Here is a 25,801-nt window from a genome sequence, read left to right as displayed (position 1 = left end):
CGTATTGGAAGGAATAATTTCAACCTAACAGCTGTCAGTAAGAATCAAACTGTGAATCAATGTCAAATGTGAATCAAACTAATTCACAGAAAAAACAGTTTTTTATATATTGAAGCTTAAAGTTGATAAAACATGGTTTTACTCTTTTGATGGATTGCAAAATTGTCGTAATGAGTAATTTTTATTCATTTTACATCAACAACAAAATTTCGCTCAATAAAAACTGTGAAAGTGATCTTTAACCATTTTAGATATGGTATATGAGTTTATCGGGCACAGTTGACGCTCACTTGTGTTGTTTTCTAACCTGCTTTTCCAATCTGAACAGCTAGCCTGGTCAGCTTGCCCTGCAGGACCGACTTTTCTTTCTTGGTGACGTTGACCTTCTTTTTCTCCTTTTCTTCTTTCTCCTCCTTCTCCTCGGACTCCACACCTTCCTCGCTCTTCAGTGGTTGGATCTCCAGAGCAATGCCATCCTGGGTCTTAGCTGTGGAGGTTGATTTTAAGGAGTGGTTATGGGAACAAGGGAGGAACATGCCAAAAAAGGATGGAGGGAGATGAGAGGTGGGGGGAAAATGGGGAAAAGGGGAAGAGGGGAGAGAATGGGCAATTCAGTAACAGCTAGAGGGCAAGTCATACAGTGGGTTCCTAGAGAATTATACAGAAGAACCATACCAGAAGCACTTGTTTAATGTTAGTTGACTTTGCTTGAGTGAATCTGGGCTGGTAGAGAAAACTCTAAATTCACAGAGCCATTCCCCGGCAGGTTAAGACGGGCATGGTGAATTGAATAGAAGATCCAAGCAGCACACAAGACATTTCGATAAAACCGAACCCTACACTGGCACTGGATAACAAGCTATATAAACTATTCAGCGTGTAAAAATAAATTCTCTTAAATAGGTAATGAAAATCTCATTTCTGTCTTGAGGACTGTTTTATGAGCCAATTACGCAAAATTAAATTCACCTTTTTTTTTTTTTTTTTAGGGCTGTCAAACGATTAATCGCAATTAATAGCATACAAAATAAAAGTTTGAGTTTGCCTAACGTGTACTGTGAGAAATGTTATTTATATACAAAATCTTTTTATTTATATATAATACATGTATATAAATACATATACTTGTAAATATTTCTTAAATATATACATGAATGTGTTTGTATTTATATATACATAATTACACAGTACACACACATATATTATTTTGTATGCGATTAATCGCGATTAATTGATTGACAGCCCTACTTTTTCTCTTGTTTGTTTTACTGTGCATTCATGGTTTCTCTTATAGTTGCATCTGTTGGCATTCATTTCACTTTTAAAGCAACTTATTGGACTATGATTAACTGCACCAAACTGGAATAGACATAAGGGAATAATACATTTACCGAAAAAAAAAAAAAGACATTATCATGGCAAACCAGCTGCTAGTTTAAAAAAAAATAAAACATTGGGAACTTTGATAGTTTTAATTCAATTATGCTACTTGCAGGGATAAAATGACATATTATATTACCCAATTTCCCACTGAAATAGAAACTTAATGGAGTCGAAGATCCAATTCGGCCACTTTGCTGTGGACAGACATTGATCCCTCACCCCCAATTCCCATTAAGTCTCCATTTTAAAAGATACAAAGAGGCCAAGTCGTTTCATTTTGCAGTTAGCCTATGTACTGTATCATCTCAAACATGGTGAGCAACAGGCTGAAACTCTGTAGTGGTGGAGTTTGAGAAACAGTCCAAGAGCCTACCTGACCACCAGTCACAACAAACAACTGACCAGAACTGACAGAGCTGACCAGAACGACCACAGATGAATCGGGGATTGATGGACGGACTGACTGTCTGACTGACAACACGAACAGAGGCACGCACGACGAACGAGAGTGATTTACAAACAACTTAAAAACAGAAAAACGGTCCAAACAGCCAGATATACAACCACCACGAGAAAAACAAGGACCAAGAGGAAGACGAAAAAGATCAGAGAGATTCTGGTTTATTTGTCCGCTCCCAAAAGAGAGAGTGCGGCACCAGAGAAAGAGGGTAAAGGAGAAAGAAAAGGTCAAATTTTGACCAAGAGAAGAGTGTACAAGACAGCATGAAGTCCTGAGCCACACCCTAGAAAGAAGCAACAGTGAGAAAAACAAAGAGCTAAAGTAAAGAAACGGACAAAAACAACAATCCACAGCCGGTCCATTTTGCAAGGGTGCAACTCCCACGTAAGCCACGCCCCTAAGCATTACATTCACGTCATAAATCATCTATGAAGCTGCGAGCGCACTGCACTGGGCAATGTGCATCTGCACAAGAGCTCATGGATGCATATGTACGAGTCAACATGAGACCCTGTTCGTAACAGACTGTTCTTGCTATATATTTCAGAGTGAAACAAGCCATTCAATGATTAAAAAAAGGCTTGGACTTTCTTGGACTTACAAGATCATACCACAGAGCAAAACCTGAACATGATTAAATCTTAAAGATCTTTTTGGCTAACACTTTAAGACCACGGGAAGACACTGTGTTCACATACTCAGTGTTATATCAGCTTGTGTAAGTGTTTGTGTGCTGGAGACCAAGGGCAAAAGGAAGGAGATCTGTGCAGACAAAATGAGCAGTTCTGTCTGGAGCAGATGCTCAGTCCCCGAGCGGTACAGGGGGTGGGGCTGGGGAGGGGTTGTTGGGGTCAGCCAGGGCAGAGTGGGCACACTCTGAAACACAGTACAAATGCTCACAGATTACCCGGCCAAGCACACAGAGATAGTCTGCCTTCTGAAAAGTAGAGACATCTAAATGTCACATTAGTGAAAAATTAGATCTATAGGAGAATAAACGATACATGCAATCAATACGGTTGCCATAATTAAAATGGTTATGTTTGACATTAAACAATGTTTTAAGGTTTTAAGTTTTCATATCAAAGTACACTGTCATTCAAAAGTTTGGGATCAGTAAGATTTTCAATGTTTTTTTTTTTTTTTTTTAAGAAGTCTCTTATGCTTAAAGTTCAATTTATTTGTTTAAAAATACAGAAAGAAAATATTATAAAATATTATTGCAATTTAAAATAACAGTTTTCTATTTTATTATACTTTACAAAATAATTTATTTCTGTGATGCAAAACTGAATTTTTTTTACCAGCCATTACTCCAGTCTTCAGTGTTGCAAATCTTTCAGAAATCATTCTAATATGCTAATTTATCATCAATGTTGGAAACAATATTTTTTTTTTGGAACCTGTGATTCTTTTTTTCAGGATTCTCTGATGAATAAAACGTTAAAAAGAACAGCATTTATTCAAAATAGTAATCTTTTCTAACAATACAAGTCTTCAAAAATCACTTTTTATCAATTTAACACAACCTTGTTAAATAAAAGTATCAATTTCTTTCAAACTAATTTTTTTTAATCATATAAATGCAGCCTTGATGAGCAGCAGTGTTGGGTGTAACTAGTTCTTAAGTAATTAGTTACTGTAATTTAATTACTTTTCCCTTAAAAAAGTAAAGTAAGGGATTACCCTTATTTTTTCTAGAATTTAATTACGGTTACTTATGTAAGCTAATACTGTGTATAAACTGTAGAACATTTATATATAATACAATAGTGGATTTACCATCAAGTCTAACCTTAAAATGCATGCTTTGTATGTACCCTTCTCACTTTAAATACTTTGAGTTAAAAAGAATATTGGTAATACTATAGTGTCCAGTTCTCACTATTAACTAGTTGGTTAATTCCTACCCAATTCTTAAACTTAACAACTACTTTAATCAGTATAAATAAGCAGTAATTAGGAATATGTTGAGGCAATCGTTATAGTTAACAGTTAGCTAATAGTGAGAATGGGACTCTAAATGGGAATGGGAATCTAAAGTGTGACCAGAATAATTTATGTAGTATTATTTGAAAGAATTAAAAGAATAGTTTCATGTCTATCCTTGTATTATTGACTTGTCAAGGTTAATATAGGATTTAGAAAGTTATTAGTAATAAGCAATTAAATACTTTTTGGAGAGAGTAATTTGTACAGTAATCTAATTACACAGTTGAAGATGTAATCAGTAACTGCTAATTAATCACTTTTTTAGAGTAGAAAAGAATATACACTGATTCCAAACTTCTGATTGGCAGTAAACGTCCAAAATATTTTCTTCGAGCAGATAATAGGGATGGGTAGGATGGTCAACTAGTTGCTCAACCATCAACAACTCTAAAACTCTAAAACTTGACTAAAAAAAGTCGATTTCTTTCATTGTTGCAAAATAGTATTTTATTAATAGTGGAAGTCAACACTGACTGCACTACACTGAGAATATGTTAAAAAAAATTCAAGAATGACAAAAAAAAATTAAATAAATAATAGATGAATTGCTATTATTTAAATCAACTGACAAATTATGGACTTGCAAAGTCTTCTGGCTGCTTAGTGCCGTTTCCAGCAGGTGAGAGTTGCACCCTTTGATAGGTAAAGCGAGGCGAGAAGCTCCCCCGGGCTCAGCAGGAAGGGGTAAGCAACAGCGTGAAAGACAGAGAGAGAAAGTGAGCAAGTGAGTGAGTGGGACTGACACGAGACTCCGAAACTTGCTGCTGAATGGGGAGGAGGGGGAGAGGGGAGAGGGAGTGGGTAAGGTTACCTTTGTTGCGATTTTCAGGGGGTCCTTGTTTTTTACCTGTTTCAAACGAGAGAGAGAGGGCGGAGGGCTGATATAACATGGCTCAAAGTAAATAAACCAAAGACAGAAGAAGAAAAGAAAGAAACACAACAACAAAAGAATAAAAACTAGATAAGTAACACTACATTACATGAGTATATGTGGGATTGGATGTGTCATCTATAGAAAAAGACAAGGACTGGAAGGGGCTTTATGCAGGGCACACTGACGGCTCGGTCATTGTTTTTGACTGTGGCATACAGCTGATAAAACCTCATTACGAGTTAGCGGTTCTGTTCGCTTGCAACACGAACTATGATAATGCCAACAGGGTTTGGCTCAAACCAAAAAGCAGTGCTCTCAATTTTTATTGGCAAACACGTTCAACAGAAAGATATTTTGGGAACATGAGCGAAAGGGGAAAATTACAGCAATTATCTAACTAAAAGACAATGACTGAATTGTCATTCTAACAAAAATAAAGGATTCAAAATATTCAGTTTTAGAGCTGCTCTTTAAGTTAAGGCAGTGAGACAGCAAACCATTTAAACCAGTGTGACTGCTGAATTAGGTGGTGACCCAACAAACAGGAACATGAAAGAGACACTTTATTATTTATTTATTTATTTTTTGGCCATAGCTTGGAGGACCAAAAGAGCCAGTGTATGCAGTAGGGACATACTGCATGCTAAATTGGAGATGCATTAACATGACAGATCCGACTGTTTCTTTGACGGTTCAGTTATCATGATCATCTCAGTGTTATGCATTATTTTTTTAAATAATATATTTAGCCAATTAAAAATAACTAGCTCAGATTTAGCTTGAGCTAACAGAAAAATGTAGAAAAACAAAATCAAACTAAATCAAGATAAAAGGGTTAGTACAATGGAAAGTGACTCAAGGGACATTGTACGTCTCCACTGACAGACATACTGTGATTATTCCCCAACTAAATGGCAAATTTAAACCTTGGCAGAGGGTTTCAGAGCAAGGGGTGTTTTGGTGGATGACGACAATTCAGCAAATCATGTAAACAGCTCTTACCTCTTGCAGGCTGATAGTACGTAACCTCCCAACTAGAGAGGTAGACTGGTTTACTTACTCAAAGAGAGAGGTAGTTATACAAATGAGAATGAAAGTATGTTAGTTTCTCACCTTTCTTCACCTTCTTCTCCTCATCCTCACCGCCGGCGCCCAAAAGAGTAAAAATGATTCCAGTCTGAGAATTCAGGCCCACGGCAGTGACCACCATTCGGCCAGATCCCTCCATCACATGAGTTCCTGATAGAAAGAAAAAGAAACGCCTTCACAATACCAGTCAACAGTCAATATCATACCAGTATCAGTGAAATGCCATTTTTGGCATTTCAAACTGACAGTTTTTAATAGTGATGGGTCGTTCTTGAACGATTCGTTCATTTTGATGTGTTTGATTTGTTCATTTTAATGTGACTCGGAAAGAACGAGTCGTCTCGGGGAGTGATTCATTCAGTCGCACATGCGCAACAACCTATTAGGTTCTGTGCTGAAATTAGTTCACCTGTTTCGAGTCTTCAGGTTTTTGGAGTCGTTCGTTGATCTTCTGGGGCAGTCATGTGATGAACGAACGACTCGAACCCGAAGACTCGAGAGACGAACTAATCAATTCCCTTTCCGGCTCAGACTGCATAGATGAACGAATGACTCGAACCCGAAGACTCGAGAGATGAACTAATCAATTCTTTTTCCTGGCTCACACTGCATTGGTTAAGCTATAGGGCTGTCACGTGATGAACGAACGACTCAAACCCGAAAACTTGTCAGATAAGAAGTGAGGTGAGCTAATCATAGACTAAAGATCCAGGTAAACAATGAATTAATCTTTTCTGTTTCTTATAGCATTATAGTTTTGTCTTGTTTGTAGTGTGATAGTGTGACGTTTGTTTAAGCACTAGATGTGTTTGGGAAGTAACACGTAACATTTTTATTATATTTTGCTAAAATGAACGAAATGACTCGAAAAAAGATTCGTTCAATTTGCTGAACAAGACTCAAAGGTCAGAATTTCCGATCACTAGTTTTTAATGTTTAATATTAACAAACATGAACTAAATAATCAACTTTATTTACTTAACTGAAAATAAAGTTGAAGTAGTGTTTTTCTATATAGTTGAGTAAAGTTAATGGTAAAGCCAATTAAACTCAGTGAATAGTTTTATATTTTTCTAGTCAATACTACTAGACTACTGATTTTAAAAAAATGACAGTATTGTGGTGTAGACTAGATAGGTAGGTAAACGTAGGGATTAAGTCTGTCATCATGAGTCACCATTTCCGGGTCCAAATGTCCGCTTAAATCCCAAAAGCAAACAACAAACAATGCTAATACAGAGTCACATTGTGCTACTAGTACTACACCACCCAGTACTACCAAAAAAGCATGATGCCAATGTTTCTCTCCATATCTAAAATATCCATTGGCAAGAGAGTTATTCATCTTTTCTGATTAATTTACAGGTGTTTGGGATACCGTGAGCCAGAAGATGGTACTGTAAACTATGAGCTTTAAAAAAGCCAAGCTTAAAGGTGTGCTATAAATGAATAGTGTTCATCAACAGCTGTTGAGAGAGAATTCACATTTAAGACAGAGTAGAGTCTTGGACCCAGAAATAATAACATCAGAAGATTGATACATCACACCTTAACAAGTGGACTATGTGCTTGAGCATGGCACTTAACACCAAGGCTGCTCCAGTGGGATTGTTTCTGTAGTGTACTGTAAGTCGCTTTGGATAAAAGCATGTGCTAAATGACTGCTTACGTTCTAAATGACAGTACTTCAAACAAAAGCAAAGCGCCTGAGGGCTTTTCAGAAAAAGTAGGGCCTTCATGTCTATTCCATTGAAATGTGGTCCAAAAATTATTTAATATAATTTTAAAATTGCAGAATAACAAAATTGAATAAAAATAAAAATTGTCATTAATTACTCATCCTCATGTCGTTCCAAACCCGTAGGACCTTCATTCATATTTCTGGGCCTTTTGAACATATCAGTTCCGTTGTACACAGTGTCAGAAAGCTCTCAGATTACATCAAAAATATCTTTAATTTGTGCTCCGAAGAGGAACGAAGGTCTTACAGGTTTGGAACGACATAAGGGTGAGTATTTGATGACAGAATTTTCATTTTTGGGTGGACTATCCCCTAGCACTCAAGCTCACATCTCATTATCTTAGTTTGTTTGTTTTTTCAGGGCTCTACGCCTACTTTTACCTAAATTTAGGAGCACAGTCAAAATTTCAGGAGCACTTTCTAATCAACACTCAAAAAATCTGATAAAAAATTTGCCTTCCCATTACGAGGTGATTTTTTTATTAAAAGTATGTCATCATTCATGTCGAATTTTTAAAAAATTATATTACATAAGCTTTTTAAAATTTCTAATTAAAACAACAGAATAAAAATAAGTTAACAATCAAATGAAATCAATATTAACAAAATTAATTTGTACTACAGAGGTAGCACAGAAGAACACAAAAGTGGCTTGTAGGTGTATTTTCATGTTTAATGAGGCTCAGAGGTGGCATGAGTGCAATCGAATTCATGTTGAGATTAATGTTTCAAACATAACATTCCAAATATAAAATATTACATGATTTAAATAACTGAAAAGATACTTTAAAAATGAAACTAAAACTGCCAGTATTTAATTTAATTGCAGAATCATTCAATTATTTGATTCAGGAATGAAGCAAGTGACTGTCTCTATGAATGGGAAATTGAATCACTAGATTTGTTTAAAAACCATAAAGGAAACACCGCTGTGTCTGAATGGAAATGTGCAACGACTCAGTTGTGACTTGACGACAAAATAGAGCAAAATCAGACAATAGTGTTATAGTCAGACAAGTCTCGTAATATTAACTTCTTGTTTATTTAACTGTTGTATTAAATCAATATCTCATTTACAAACTCCCTTAAAAATCATTAAAAGCTGTCACTTATCTTAGTTCACTGCGATCTCACAAAGTTCCATTATAATCAGTGAAGCTCTCTACACTGCACAGTGAATCTCTTATGTACACACTCTCTACACGTTTATGAAAGGATTTGTGACATATATGCCTGTGATACATTTTTCAACGTTGCAAAAACGATATGCGCAAACATATATGCTGATCGGGTCAGTCGCACTGGTGCTCCTAAATATTTTTCCATAGTCGCACACAGAAGTTTTCACACTGTACGGTCACACTGTAGAGCCCAGTTTTTTTGGTCCATTTAATCCTAGATTAAATGTTTTTTTGCACTCTACAAAAGTTAAGACAGGGATGTAACCAAGGGAAAAAAAGAATCTATCTCACCGGAAAGGAGCATGGGGTCCTTCTCCAGAGATTTGCGGACCTGATCAGACTCCCCAGTCAGAGAGCTTTCATCAATCTTCAGGTCATTACCCTGGATCAAGATACCATCAGCTGGAAGGAGGTCACCTGATGGAAAAGAACATGGGGTGGTGAATGACTGTGGGATGACTTTGAGGGAAGGAACAGATACAGAGAAAGACACATTCAGCAATTCAGCAAAAGGAGAGGAGCAGAGGCTGATCTGGCGACCATGACGACAGATCTCTCCTGTGACTCTTGGACACCCCACGCGTCGCCCACATTGCAGGCACCATGAGCAGCAGCGCAGTGACTCACGCAAGCCGGTAAGCATGAGTCATGAGCCATGCTTTGTGTCTCAAAGAAGACTGGCAGTCACATATGATCCGTCAAAACCGCTGGTGAATTCAGTGAGGAACTCGCCTCTGAGGTTTAATAAAAAAGGCAAAGGGTTCTGGGGGGAAAACTAGGCTTTATAAATGCCACAGCACTCATAAAACAAATATGGCAGAGATCACAGGATACTGTGACGTGTCACATGTAGTGCCGTCACACCGTGGAGATAAATCAACAGGTTTACACCATATTTCTCAGACGTGCACTCTCACCGTATTTGATTTGTGCAATATCTCCCACAACGATTTCAGCCACCGGAATCTGGATGACCTGACCCTTGCGGATAACGGTGAACTTCTGTTCCTGCTCGATGCGGCTCTGCAGCCCACGGAACTGCTTTTCTTTACTCCAATCATTGAAGGCGGTCACCAGCACCACAATAATAACCGAGAACAAGATGGCAGCACCTTCAATCCAGCCCGCCTGGGCCTCGCCCTCATCCTCAACACCCCCGGATGCTTGGCCGCAGTCTGGAATTACATAAAAACACCAAGAGAAAATCACTTACAACATCCTGCGCAAAAAATATAAACTAAATGTAATCTTTAAACAGGTTCATGTAACCTTTGGAGACCATTAAGAGCCCAAGCAATAACAACAGCAGCTGCACACTCATGTTTTTATCAGAGTCTCCTCTTTGGAAAGTTTCCTCTTGCCAGAAACATGTTTTATTGCAGATTTACACTTCATTGACCTAATTTCCTCCTGGAGAACTTGATGACTGTCTAAGGTCATCCTTGTGGTTTGAGCCATATGGGTAATAGGAAGAGCCCGCAGTTGCAGCCAAATTCAAGTTCTCCGGCGTTCAGAGCGGCGCTTTTGAACAAAAGTCCCAAATGAGGCGGTTATTAAAATATAAGACGCCAAAATGTTGAGTCACTAATAAAGCCGGAATCAAAATTAAAAACATCGGATTGGTTTCTGGACAGTAAAGAAAAGGCCGAAGCTTTGCTTAGATCACTGAAGCCTCTGATCCAAAGCTACCTAAACCTAACAAAGACTATTAAAAAAAGAAAAGTCTTTAGGATTAGAATGATTGTGTGTGTGTGTGTGTGTGTGTGTGTGTGTGTGTGTGTGCACACTTGTACAGCTATCTTTGTGAGGGCTGGTTTGAGTTTTAGACCATTGGAGTGAGGACAATTTTGTAAAGTGAGGACATTCTGGCCAGTCCTCACTTTCTGAGACCCCTTTAAATTAAGACTTGATTTTAAAGATCAGGTTATAATAGGGTAAAGGTTAGGTTTAGCATAAGGGTTTGGGTGAGGCACTTAGTTCTGATGGGTAGGTTTAGGGTCAGGAGCTAGAGATTGCATTGTGTAAATGTATGTCGTCACAAAGACAGCTATATAGAGTTGTGCGTGTGTGTGCGTGTGCAATAAATACTTTTATTAAGCTAGGATGCATTAAATTTATTCAAAAGTAAACATGGACACTTTTGGACAGTGGACAGGGAAAGGACATTTATAATGTTATTCCGTTGCTGTTCTTGTCAACTTTACATTCATCACAGTTACCAAAAATTATTAAGCAGAACAACAGTTTTCAACATTAACAGTAATAATAAATGCTTCTTGAGCACTAAATCCACATATTATAAAGATTTCTAAAGGCTCATGTGGCATTGAAGACTGGAGAAAATTCATCTGAAAATTCAGCTTTGACATCACAGGAATAAATTAAATTCTGAAACACTATAATTATAAAAAAAAAAAAAAAGAAAAATATTTTAACTTGCAATAATATATTGCATTACTGCTGTTTTAACTGTATTTTGGATTAAATAAATGATTTGTTAAGCGTAAGACACTCCTTTCAAAGCCATTACCATCTTACCATCTTACCATCTTACCAACTCCCAGTTTTTGAACGATAGTTCATAGTTTTGCAACTTCAGTTTAGTTTAACTGGTTTTAATAATGGTTTTGAAAGTTTAAGTTTAGTGTTGAATGTCATTTTTTTATACTTCTGTTTTTATAATAATAGTTAAGCAATCACTAAACCAGCAGAACACTGGCACTAAAGCAAGGAACACTGTTATGGAAAGAAAATGCATCTGTACTGAGACTAAAACAACATATTAGCATCTGCTACTTGTTGAAGAACCAAATCAGCACCAGACTTTGGAAATTTACTTGTTCTGGTACAACAGAAAGAGTGCTCTGCAGTTTCCTATCAGTTATTATGAAGAATTTATATTTTCAAATATTTTGAAATATTTTTATATTTGTATTTCTATATAAATATACTAAAAGGTACTTTAAGAAAACTTTTATTCAATTACAATTTGCTCAATTTTATTAGGTAGTTTGACTGAAGGAAAATAAACCAAACAGTACTGAAACAGACTTGTTAAAAACTCTTTAAAGCAACTACTTACTGTCATTGCCTTCCCCTTGTGGGTGGTAGAAGGACAGACCAAGAGAAATAATGGCTGCCACCTCCAGAATAATGAGGGTGACATCCTGCAGGGCCTCCCATACCAACTGCAGAAAGGTCTTGGGCTTCTTGGGGGGGATGAAGTTTTTACCGAACGACGTGTGACGCTTTTCCAAATCCGCAGGGTTACCAGAGAGGCCTGTAAAATATACAAACACCATTAATTATGTTAACATAGATCTGACTCTGAAATTTGACTCAGCTATACCCGTTACTGTAAATCAAGAGAATTATAGGAGAAGTCCACTTCCAGAACATATATACAGATAATGTACTCACCCACTTGTCATCCAAGACGCTCATTTTTTTTTTTTTTTTTCAGCCGTAAAGAAATTTTGTTTGAGTTAAACATTTCAGGATTTTTCTACATATAATGGAGTGGTATGGTGCCCCAATTTTGAACTTCCAAAATGCATTTGTAAAAGACCCCAGCCGAGGAAGCAGGGTCTTATCTAGCGAAACAATCTGTTATTTTCATTTTAAAAAATACAATTTAGATACTTTTTAATCTCAAATGCTCACCTTGTCTTGCTCTCCCTGACCTCTTGTGCATTCTGATTTAAAACAGTTAGAGTATGTCAAAAAAAAAAAACAAAAGAAAAAAAAAAAACTCCAATCGTATTTTCTCGCTCAACTTCAAAAATCATTTCAAAATCATCCTACATGTCTGCAGAAGTACCGACCCAGTCTTTGCAAAGTGAACATGCAAAGATCATCAAACACCCTCAACAAAAAAGGTAAAAAGGGATCGTTTACAACCACATTTGGGATAGTTAAGCCACAATTAAACTGCATTTTGGAAGTTCAAAATTTCTTTATGGCTGAAGAAAGAAAAAAAAGAAAGACATGAACATCTTGAATGACAAGGAGGTGAATACACTATCTGTCAATTTTTGTTCTGGAAGTGGACTTCTCTTTTAATAGCAATGCAGGAGGTCAGCATCTCTATATGAACTATTACTAAACACAAGGCTTATTGCTTTATAAATACACTGGGTCATCAATACGAGGTCAAATGAGCTCTCTGATACCTTTAAAGAAAGCATATTAAATCAGTGATTGGGCTTTACACACTTAAGGTCTTTTCAACCAACATTCAGCATGTCACCTTATTTGTAGCCTGTTTGCCTTTTAGACCATAGTGGTTGCAAGACAAATGAGATGTATCAACAAGTAGCCAGTGGCATTTGTTTTTTTCTGCACGCATATTAAAAAAAAAAAAAAAAAAGTCGTAAAAATACAACCTCAGAAGTGGCAAGGACAACAAGCCAACTAATCGCACACCCTAATTCATTTAATATGGAAACAATTAAGCATGCCTGGTTGGCACCTATGAATTTTAAAACGCTCTCCATGCCATGTCAACTTTCATCAGTGCTTTCTGTGGTAGATGGTGTTGGAATAGTCATTGCACACATTCTAGAGGTTATTATTTTAACACGCACAAACACACACACACACACAGATATTTCTGCGTTTCAGGTGGATTATCATGGATATGTGTGTCAAGGTTTATAGGAGCAGCGGAACAATTAATCAGTGTTGAGAGCCGGGAGTGCTTGTAGCCGATAAGCCCAGAATATTGAATGAGTTTTAGCCTTTGCTTTAATCAACCAGAAACTAGTACATGGGGTTTGGGAGGGTTTAGGCAAAATAGAAATTTCTTTAAATGGATTTCGCACAGAAACCATTTTGAAACAAGGTTAGTCATTTTTCTTCTTTTATCAGTCCAAACTTGTGATTTCTTCCCCCTACTTAGCTAACAAAAAGTGCCCTGCCAAGATGTCCCTTGCTCACAATCAATCCTCATTCACAAATCGCAAACAGATCAGATATGATGGACTGCTTTCTGCCAGCAGCAGGTCTTTGAAAAAGCACTGAATCTTGTCAGTATCGCTAAATAAATTATTATGCAACAGAGGAACATGGGAGAGGGTGAGAGCGTGTGTGCATTCTTCCTCAGAGACGCAGCTGTCGACTGGCCAGCCTGTTGATGACTGACACTGCAGCAAGGCTTCCAGGGAATAAAGAACAGAAAGCTAGCAGCTGAGATTTTAGATAAGAACCAGAGGATAGATACAATAAGAGCTTGGCCATGTGGAGGATGATCCTTATTGACTCATTAAAGGGATAGTTTTCCCAAAACTGAAAATTATGTCATTTACTCACTCTCATGTTGTTACAAACCTATGTCACTTTATTTTTTTTTTATGATATTATATTTTAAAACTGTCTGGTTTTGTCCATACTATGAAAATCTATCTGTTGTTTTGGACCCCACTGACTCGTTGTATCGTTTACATTCCACGGAAGAAAGTCAAGTTGACATTAGGGCGAGTAAGTGATTTTCATTTTTACTTAACGGATTTCCACTTGTCCATTTCCATGTCACCCAGATGTTCATGCCTCATGTCTCAAGTCAAGAAGAAATATAGGTTTTTGAGGAAAACATTTCAGGATTTTTCTCCATATAGTGGACTTCAATGGGGATCAACAGGTTGAAGGTCTAAATTGCAGTTTTAATGCAGCTTCTAAGGGATCAACACGATCCCAGTCAAGGAAGTACACAGACAAAGAACTTACCACGCATGACCTTTCCAATGTGATTAAGTAATGCTTCTCAGATGTGCATCACAGAGCTAGTGCAAGATGAGCATTTGTGGTTAAAAAGTACATACATTTTGTTGTAGAAAACGACCGACCATTTTGCTAGACAAGGCTCTTATTTCTTGGCTGGGAGACCTTTTCTTGTGTAGAGACCTTTGAAGCTGCATTAAAACTGCAATTTGGACCTTCAACTCGTTGATCCCCATTGACGTCCACAATTAGAAAAATCCTGGAATGCTTTCCTCAAAAACCTACATTTCTTATTGACTGAAGAAAGAAAGACACTGGGGGGGTGAGTAAATTCTCAAGAAATTTTAATACAGGAGTGAACTTAAGTTATTCTTAAAACCATTCTCCCTAAAAATCTGCCCCCAAAAGAGTAAAAATAGCCTGCAGATTGTGTCTGGTCCTGCCCATAAGCATTGCTGTGACCAAATATTTCTCTATCAGCGGGGTCCTGTTTGGTAATCGAGCAATCCTTCTGTTTGCCCTCTACTCTAAACAAGCTGAAGGTCAGAATTGATTTTCCAGAGATTGCCCCCTCTCTTTATTTCTCCCCATCTATTTATCTCATGGTGCACGGTCCATTCCAGGGCGGTCCGTGAGTGATTTGTATATGTGTCGACATTTACGGGATTGGAAATTAGGCCGAAAACATCCTGGCCCTCCATGTGGAATACCAAGCTGACGTGATGTTTATTTAAGCATTTCGAGGATCTTCTACATCATCTTGAGTTCTTTATTTAGGCTGGATGTTGTTTTTCATACCCATCAACATTAAGACGCGCTATCAGGCCGTGAACCAGGTGTATTTCCACAAAATTCCTGACTCACTTCAACACAACATCCGGCGCTGTCAACAGAATGGTTTCAGTTTGGAAGAGCGTAGTCTGTCATGCAAATCAAGTAAACAAAAGTCCCACTGTGGCCTAAGGATGGAGAGTCAAGGAGCACTCAGGCCTAAAAAAAAAAAAAAAAAAAAAAACCTGTGTAGAGTGGGAAAAATGATGAAATTGTTCATCATGATTTAAATAAAAAGGAAAAGGAAAAAAAAAAAAAACAGTAATAATGTGATGATGTAAGGACTGACAGATGGAGGTCTCCATTCAAGAGATCATCAACTACAGGCACCCAAACATTATTCATGTGTTTATACGCTAGAGGCTAACAAGAGCTGACTGCCTCCAGACAACTGCAGTCACATCTATGGCTGGAAGGCTGTTGCCGGGGGGCTGGTGTCAAGGTGACTGAAGCGGAGGCTTTGAAAGAGGATGCTGAGGGGAGACGGTTGTGATGGTAATGGAGGAGATCATTAATAGGGCCGCAGAGCTCAGCGGGGCCGGGCTGACAACCAAGCACAACAGGCTGCATTCCAACTCGGCACACAAATGACTTCAACAGGAAAAGACGTGCAGATAAGGCAGCCTTTCATTTTCTTCATAAAACTACACTACTCACCTTGGTTTGCAATATATGGTGTTTTAATTATACTAAACAATAAATGCCACAGAAATGGAGAAGCCTGAAAGAGAGGTTTGAGTTGTTGTGCCATCAGCAAGTATTTGCAGTCACAAGACATCTCCACAAATGGCAACGTGGTGATGCGTCAAACACTTTGGGCAATTTGGGCAGTAGAAGTCTTGTTCAAACAGAAACAGAGGGAGGAAGAGCAGAGAAAGGGCATGAACATTATAAATCACTTTAAGCACTGGTGCAGCCTGTATTATGGGATTCAATACTTCAATTTTCAGACGCACAGATTGTGCCCAGTTACTGCCAGATTGACCAATTTGTGACTGGTGACTGGACAGATCATAAAAAAGAAAACTGTGTGCTCATTTACTCATCCTTAAGTCATTTGGAATCAATATGCTGCTAGTTTCAGATTTTTTTTTTACTTTCAACCACAGTTCATAAACTAAAAACTATGACTTGTGAGGAGAAGCAAGACTTTTTTTTTTTTTTTTTTTCCCAAGAAATGAATTCTCATATACAGCAAGGATGCATTAAATGGATCAAAAGTGCCATAAATACATGTTACAAAAGTATTTTATTTTAAATAAATGCTATTTTTCACTGATAATGACAACAAATGTGACCTGACACTGCTAGGAATAAACTATATTGTAAAATGCACGGGTGCCCAACCCTGTTCCTGGAGATCTACCTTCCTGCAGAGTTCAGCTCCAACCCTGATCAAAAACACCTGAACCAACTAATTAGGATCTGAACGAGCACTTGATAATTACAGACAGGTGTGTTTAATCAGGGTTGGATTCCTCTGCAGGAAGGTAGATCTCCAGGAACAGGGTTGGGCACCCTTGGTAAAATGTGTTCAGATAGAAGACATTTATTAGGGGTTCAAGTACATAACGCTGAAACCGTATTGTAATTGTTAGAATGGTCACGGATCAGCGATCTCCACATTAAATGGACCATGCAGACCAAACTGTAAGCTGTAGAGACTTGAAACTTGGAGGGATGGTAGTACTCACACTGCCTACAACGTGACCAAGGCTCGCCCCAATCACGCTGTCGGGGGCGCTACAGCGAACAAAAGTACAGAATCACTCATAACTCCTAAACCGTCAGTCGCAGGCTCAAGTGTCTTATGTCATTGGAATATTTGGCCGGACAAAACGGCGTGTGTTCGGATTCGATCATGAGCCCCGTGAAATGTTTGGGTATTTTGCATTTTTTGAAACACCTATTTTTGCGAACTAGGTTTTTTGCCAAATCGTAACCAAAACAAAAAAGATTCTCTGGAGAGTGAACATCAATAATTATCAAAAAGATTTTTACTTTAGACTCACCATTGCAAAGGGGCACCAAAACATTCAAAAAGTGCAGGGTCACTTTTAGTAAAACGCCTATAACTCCTGAACGGAATGAGATCACAGAAAAAAAAAAAAAAATTTGCAGAGCTTGGTGACTTGGTGGCACTATAAGAGGGAAAACCATTTGTCCTATCAACATGAAAATCGGTGTGCATGGTCTAGGTCTGAAGTGCCACAAGTGTCTACAAGGATATCTCCAAAAACATGGCCGCCACTGGCAGACGAAATTTGAACACCTCTTAGACAAGGTTAACTGAGGCTGATCGGAACGAAACACGGTGGGCCTGTTCGACTCGTGGGAAATTTTAAAGAAATCAGCCACCAGGGGACAATATTGAATTTTTCAAGGGCGTAAATGAGTACGCTATAATGTGGTAGTTTAAAAAAGGGCCTGTCCAAATTTACCCAAAATCCTATAAAGCCTAAAAGAAAACTCAAAACTTCACGAAACCTGCTGAGCAAATGCAACAGGTGATTCTAGACAAGCATGCAAAGTTTTTAGGGGATCGGATTACAGTTGGCAATATAACTGTCATAAACATTTAAAAACATAACATTTCTATGGTAAATTACCTGATTGTAATTGTAAATTGTAAAGTGTAAATGTAAATTGTAATCTGTTGTATTTCTCATCAAATAAATAAAGACTTGGTGCACATAGGAGACTTTTCATAAAACAAACACAAAACCACCTCAACTTTTGAACGATAGAGTATGTCTGAAAATATTTTTCAAAATTTGTTTTGGGTTTTAGCAACCAGACTCATTTAATGCAAGAAAATCATATCAAACCTTACACCTTCAATTCCACCTTAAAAGTCCTGCATTTTGTTTTGCTCTCTTGGCCAGGATGAGAGGTGAGAGAGAGAGATCGTGAACACATGGACAGCATAAGGGCTGTGGCTGTCTGGAGGAGAGCCAGTCACACCCCCTACAGATACACCAACTCTCTTTCTCTCTGAACAACATGGCCATCATTCCCTTAGAAAAACGCCAACCTGAAGCACACAGCCTAGCAGTAAATACACCAGGAAAACACACCATGTCCTCCTTTTTTATACTGTTTACTGTAACCTACATAGCTCAAACCCACTAAGTGTTTGTTTACAAAATTGCACTGTCGATAAATTAAACAATGAATCTTATGCGTTTAAGTCAAGTAAGTCTCACTCTTATTTTGGTTTCTTCTTCACATAAAACTACTAAAAGGCTTGCAATACTTTTGAATTATAGCACGTCATATAGAACACTTTGGTCTATTGGGCCTATTTAGACCTAAATAAACACTGTCTAACATCTCTTTTTGATTTCAACTAAAGGAAGGTTTGGAACAACATAGAGGCTTATTCTGTTGTTAAAGTAACGCAACACTGAACAGGTAAATCATTTTATATTTAATGCTTGTCAGCTCATCTCTTTGCTGCTTCACAGGGAACAGACTTTTTATTTCTCTAAAATCTCTTGAAAAACCAACAAATTAGAAGCACAAATCAAAATTGATGCATTTTAAATTAAAACAAGACACGTGTTTCATTTTTAATTGCCAATTTATCATCGTTTGATAAAACTAAAAGCATTTATAGATTGACTGGATCATTTTAACTCTTTATCCTGAACTGCTACAGTATTTGCTGCTGAACAGCATGAGAGTTGAACCTTTAAACTGCTTAAATATGTACTTCAATTTGTTATTCAAACTATGCAATCCTTTCCCACATGACATCACATCAGAGTTTTTGAAGTTGATCATATCACCCCAACAGATCACTATAGAAGTTTATTTAAAAGGATAATTTCTATTACAAAACAGCATATTACTTTTACAACATTTCCAAGGCATGTGATCTCTCAAATGCTTTCTATCACAGTGTCTTGTCTGGCCTACCTACTTAAACAAAATAAATAATATATTTGAAGTCTAATAGTAGCTACAACTGTGACTGTTGACCTTGGTCCCATCTGGGATAAGTACACACAGATATCAAGGAAAGGCAATTTTCCAAACTGCTCCTTTCTGTCTGGTTAAGAAAGTGTTCATCAGCTCTTAATGATGTGTCGGGTATGTAAGGGCGCCCGACTTGCTTGTGCAGTGGAATAAAAGTAATAACCCATGCTAACAGGACACAACGCTCTTGCTGTGGAGAGCACTTTGAGGAGAATTTAAGGAGGTGTGTGCTTAATAAAGGTCTTAGTTTGTCATGCAAGACTGGTCTTCAATTAGCCTTTAACTTTTTTGAAACACTAGGGGGAGAAAAAGGCGAGAAAAACATGCATCATTTTAATGTGTTTTTCCAGCTAGCTCACATCTGATGAAGAAAGCCCCCATTAATACACAGCAGACCACAAGCACTTAAAGAAAACAACCTTCATATTTGTTTTCATTTATGTCTGTTTTGCACTGGTAATTCTTAATTGCATTCCGGTAACGCATTTATGCATAGAAATGTCTCAATACGCCACTGCTTTTTGACAAAAACAAATGACGAACCATACAATGTGCATGCATGCTAATGTGTCTGTACGGTCTCAAAAGGATAAATACAAATCTCTGATTTCATCCCTTTAAAACAAATACACACACACCCTCATCGCCAAACCCTCTCTGTTTCAGCAAGGGGAAAATAGCCAGAATGGCTTTAAACATGATAATGTGTGTTAAACAGAGCTGTCACTACTACATTACCCATCTCTGGGTTGGGCAAAATTCCCAGTTGATGAACTGGTTCTCATACAATTAATGAGTGTGAATTGTCCACAACACACAAGCGGTGTGTTGCATCATATATACATAGCAGTGGCCAAAGTGACATCCAATCTAGGAAAATTTACAGTTTCTCCCTTTATTCAAACACTGATGTTATGTTGATGCATATTTTCTAAGCATATTGCATAGTTTATTAGTGAGTGTAAAACTTTTGCAATTGAAACTCTCTGAGTTTCAATTGTTTTGTTTGTGATAACACAAGCAAATATGCTTGAGGAATGCACATGATAATGGCTTAATTGAATACAAAGGGGAACTTATGAACTATTAATATATATATGCACAATATAAAAAAATAATATATGTAATATTAATACATTTAAAAAGGTCTCCTCCAGACATAAATCCTCTGCCACTATTGTATCCAAGTTTTATTCAAATTTCAATTGAATAAAATTAATTCACTTTAAATTCAGAAACTCAGTTGGATTCTGAAAGGCATTGCAGCCTATATATATATATTTGTTACCCCGCTGCCTATGATACAATTCCGATACAATTCGATACAGGAGTATATTGATCAATATATCGAGATTATGATATTTTATACCCATTTTAAACAACCATCTACATTTTTATTAATTCACAAATGCAACCAAAATATATAACATATAACATTTATCTGAAATTTTCACACCTCTGTACCTCAATTAGGACATTCACAACAACAACAAAAAAAAAAATAGGCCTACACTTTTTTTTTTTTTTTTTTTTAAATAATAACGAAAATAAACAATTGGAAAAAACAATTCTGGCTGCTACTATGGGCTCAGTGCTAAAAATCCTCCCTACAGACAACCAAATTACAAGCAATAGCAGAAAATAAATACAATAGAACAAAGACACAAATTCAATAAACAGAGCTTTTTAGGTTTTTCCAACTGAGTCAAAAATACATTTTCAGGTAGACTACAGAAATGTAATCAAATGTAAAATAACCGCATAGTCTTCACTGTATAAATTAAATATAGATTAATCATTTTTTATGTTACAAAGGTTATTGAGTCAGTGCAATGAGCACTTGTATTTTTCTTTGACATCATTAGATTTATTATTAGTTTGCTTTCACTTTAAAAACGAAAGCAAGGATGTTCACGCTGACATACACCTAACTGACTATATAACCTAAAATGTGCATTTTGACGTAATTTTGTCTGTATTCATCCATGTGCAAAAAAGTGGAAGAGATCTCAATTTAGTATTCGCGTGGTGTAGACGCGGCTGTCTGTGTGTGTGCACAGAAAACTTTTCACACAGCGCTCAACTGTTCCGTCAACAATCCTGAGCATCTTTTATGCTCGCCTTGTGCCTTCGGGCAGTCCTTATATCAAGTCCTGATTAAGGCTTGGCGATAATTCGATAACGATAATTATAATTATTATAATATATAATTATTGCTCGATAAAATGATATGAAGAGTTTGATAAATGTTCAGTATATTTTTAAGTTCCAAAAGCGGAACGAAACAGGTGCCATTTATCCGCTTGGATCAAAGTTCAAACTGGCGCACTGCGCGAGCTCACTAGAGAAGATGCATTTAGGGGCAGTTCACATGTTGCGCCTAAAACGCATGGAAAACGCTAGGCGCACTGCATTCTCCTCCTTTTCAAAGCGCCCTGTAGCTTGCCCTCACGTGGCGTCTGCCTTTGCTAAGCAACCATGACCTGCGCTCTCAATGAAGACAGCAAAGTTTCAGCAAAGAGCAAACGGATTTCACTAAAAAACGCAAGTAATGTTATATAATTATAGTATGTATGTATTTGTGATTAAGCTATAGCATGTGTGCATTTATACTGAATGTTTTTACACTACCGTTTTTAATACAAATAGGCTAACTATAAAACCATGTAGTAATATTTTTCCCATGGTATTGAGGTACCATTATTTGTGGTTTTAACTGTTTATCATGTTTATCATGGGTCAGAATAAATTTAACCATATAAAACTGAGGTTGCTACAATTTTTACAGATGTTACAGATGACTGATGATCATCATCATCATCATTATTATCAGACAAGCCAAACCCGTTTCTTGATTTGAAACAATAACACTCATTGGAACATGCAGAAATTAATTTCTCTATTTAGATATTTATTTTGTGAAGGAAAATGAATGGTCTGGTTTCTACAACTTTCACTTCGGAGCAAAAATCTGACATTAAACTTGAGATAAATAAAGATTTGACATTTACCGTGATAATTATCGATATCGACTGATATGAAAAAAGTGATCGTGATAATTTTTTTTGCCCATATCGCTCAGACCTAGTCCTGATACGCGAGTTTGAACAAGAATACACGTGTTGGCAGTAATGAACAGACTGACATTATGCAAAAATGCGGACAGTGCCAAAATAAAGGTGACTCTTTATACTACAGATATCTATATTTTACACGTGGCATCGATGCATCATATTGTCAGACATTGTATCGATGTATCAGTCCATAACAATGAATCGATACACCCCTAAATAGTGCACAACCCTTTATTTTATTGAACGCTGCCTTGTTTTGTCACACAAGGCATGTTAAACAAAACTGTCCTAAATAAATATTCACTGATTAATGCCTCATTTAGCAGTCTTCAGGCCAAAGACTTTGAAATGGAGACTCTTTTTCAGCAAGAGGCTAGAAAGTTAGTATGGATGGATCCTCAGTCATTGGAGAGAAGAAGGGAGATGGCCAAGATCTGTGTGTCCCACAGTGAATGGGGGACTTAAGGTACATCTTTGTCTCCTGCTTCTCTAGTGCCCTTTCAAAACACCACCTCTGACTCTCCTCTTGTCATGGAAGAACCTCAGGAGGTTTCTGGACAAAAATCAGTAGGCTAATATATTGCACATATTACAACTAAGAAAAGACTGCTTGAGTTTCACTCTCTCAACAGGTCTCATTAAATCTGCAGAAACTGAAATCATTTCATACTATCATAGTGCTGCTCACTGCATAGATATAACTAGATAACGTTACGGTGGATATGCTGTAATCACAAATCTCAGATGCCATATCACAGCTAAGGGAGGAAAGCGTAGAGAAAATTATATCTGCCATAAGCATTTATGTTCTCCCTCAATTTCTGATCTGTGATTGTTTAGACCTGTTGAATAGATGGATGGCGTTTTAGCGCTTCCATCAGGCTATTCAGAGGTGCAGGAGATATCCACATTAATTGACCATCCAAGTAAAATCTATGCAGATAAAAACCTGCAATTGGACTTAACAGTGGGCTGCGATATGCTTCTGCTGCCATGGCAACTTGCTATAGTGGGTATTCAAATGGCACGTTAACAAGCTAGGCTCTTGTCCACAGTACCACATGTTAAATGAGCAAGTTCTTTACGTATAAGAACACTTTTGAGTTACATTATAGCCTAGATATATTCATGATATGTTCACAAGTTCGAGGTCAATAATAAGGATTCATCAAAATTTCAGAAGCCAAAAATTATTGGACAAAAATGAAAAAAAGAAAATCAACGAAAATGAAAAACAGCAAAAAAAAAAAAAAAAAAAAAAAAAAGAGGAAAATCAGCGTTCAGGTTTCACTCTCCCTCCTTCACCAGAAAAGCAAAGTCTGCTTAACGCACTGACAGGAAATTTCTATATAGTATACTTGTTCCTGTAACATGGTACAGTACAGTTAAACTGGGCAATGTTGATAAAATGCTCACATGCTCCAATAATGATAGCTTTGCACTGACGAAGGTGAAACAACAACAACAACAACAACAACAACAACAACAACAACAAAACAACAACAACAAACCCTGATTCCGTTGAATAGAACTAAATAAAAATAATACACTGATATTTAATATTAATATATTATCTGTCAAATGCTATTGTTTTACTTTCAATAAAAGTGTGGTTATTTCATTGGCTTATATTTTTAAATTCAGTATCATTAGAAATATTAAGTTAAATTAAAAAGTCTTGCAAAATTATTAAGTATTATTTAATAAAATAATATATTTAAAAAATATATTTTTAGTTTTCTGCCAAGTACATTCAGAATTTTCCGTTTCTGCCCATAATTTTTCTTCTGGTGCATCCCTAGTCAAAAAGAGATATTTTAAGTTTAAGTTTAAGTTTCTGTTTTTTCGTCTCCCATAGGAGAAATTTTTGTCTTGGGCAATCAATCAAGAGAACAGTTCCAACATACAACAATACAAAAAAAACAAAAAAACAAAAAAAAAAACAATTCAAAACCACATACATCACCTCTACACAATCCTAAATAGTACACCCACATTATATATTACCCATCACATTATCTTTACCCACACAACAATCCAGTCACTAATTATTTAATTGACAATGGAATTAGAGAAATCGTGTTTTTCAATGTACAATTTCATACCCTATATCTCCTGCCCGAGGGCATCAGCTCATATCTCCTGATTTCTACAAAAAATATATTAGAAGAACATCTGTTTTAAGTTTTAATTGATATTAATAGGAAACACTGATTGAGCAATAAATCAACATCTTAGAATGCGACACTGAAGAATGGACTAATGGCTGAAAATTAGGGATGTAACGATTACCGGTTTGACAATAAATCATGATAAAATTCCCCACGGTTGGTATTACCATTTCGTATTTTAATTATCATTAAAACCGTATTTGATTACCACGATTTGAACTACTGATGATAAATTAATACTGTACAGCATAAAGCACAGTTTTAAGTAAGAGTCTCATTTGTGCACGGCACGTAGAGTAGTTTTGTTTTCTTTCCATGTAAAAAGACGGCGGATGTTTTAAAAGAGTGCCAAGTTTTTGGCGTTATTGAGTTGCCCACCTTCTGTTTTATTATTACCAAATTCTGTGTTCTAGCATGTCTAATTATTTGAATGCATAAAAACATTTCATAAGGCCCTAAATATGTACTTTTTGTTAAACTTTTAATAAACTGATGTTAAATTAAGTTTTATGATTTTAAATTAATTTGATGTGCTTTTTGAGTAATAAAATTTACTTTAACCATTAAAAAAATAAGTTTAAGCCTTCCACTCCCACAGTGATCTGCGCTCCCTCAGATATTACGTGTGTGCCTTCAAACATTGTCCTGTGTACGTGTGAATAAGTGCTTATTGTAAACAGGTATTTATTAAATCATTTTATGTACTGAAGCGCAATCCTCATAGAAAGAACATGTGTATTATTTGATAACTAATGCATTTGCAGTCGGTACGTTTCACTTTGCAATTTGGGGGCTGGGCACCCACCGGCAGAAACATAAATCGGGAATTATAATGAATATATAAATGAATTAATTATATGAATGTACCTCTGAAGGTTCTGACTGTCTTCAGAAAAGATTCGATGGCATTTTGTTTTTCCCTTCGCTCCACCTAAGTGGATTCTACACATTTAAACAATTCAGACCAGTTATCTAGATTATTTATGGAACAGATGAAATACATATAATAATTTATTAAAATCAATCATCATTTTGACTCAACCCTTTTCTTTATTTAAAGGCCAAAATGTGAGGTTTATCTTTTTTTCACAGCTTTTTAATTTAAAATCCGGACATCATTGCAGAAATTTTCATACCATTACATCCCTACTGAAAATTCAGCTTTGCCATTGACAGAATAAACTACATTTTAAAATATATTCAAATGAAAACCAGTTTTCACAGTATTGCAGCTTGGTGAGCATAATAGACCAACTGTGATCCAACTAAGTTTTCATTAAACTGTAATGTCTAATATATCTTTTAA

General features: G+C 36.7%; 1 protein-coding gene across 6 annotated transcripts in view; it reads right to left on the bottom strand.

Annotated features, from left to right (window-relative positions):
- Positions 1 to 25,801, bottom strand: part of atp2b4 (ATPase plasma membrane Ca2+ transporting 4) — a 97,571-nt gene that overhangs the window by 29,938 nt on the left and 41,832 nt on the right. For 4 of the 6 annotated variants that reach the window (XM_051123514.1, XM_051123508.1, XM_051123510.1 and 1 more), the window contains exons 3-8: positions 11,803 to 12,000; positions 9,638 to 9,895; positions 9,012 to 9,137; positions 5,823 to 5,948; positions 4,647 to 4,682; positions 308 to 487 (exon numbers count right to left, since the gene is read on the bottom strand). In XM_051123514.1, coding sequence (XP_050979471.1) covers positions 308 to 487; positions 4,647 to 4,682; positions 5,823 to 5,948; positions 9,012 to 9,137; positions 9,638 to 9,895; positions 11,803 to 12,000 — 924 coding nt within the window. The remainder of the gene's footprint in view (positions 1 to 307; positions 488 to 4,646; positions 4,683 to 5,822; positions 5,949 to 9,011; positions 9,138 to 9,637; positions 9,896 to 11,802; positions 12,001 to 25,801) is intronic. The other 2 variants (XM_051123513.1, XM_051123511.1) reach the window with 1 other exon arrangement.

This window comes from Labeo rohita, chromosome 11 (genome assembly GCF_022985175.1).
Source record: "Labeo rohita strain BAU-BD-2019 chromosome 11, IGBB_LRoh.1.0, whole genome shotgun sequence".
Lineage (NCBI taxonomy): Eukaryota > Metazoa > Chordata > Actinopteri > Cypriniformes > Cyprinidae > Labeo > Labeo rohita.
The sequence above is the reverse complement of the archived record's forward strand: the minus strand, read 5'-3'. Positions and strand labels throughout refer to the sequence as shown.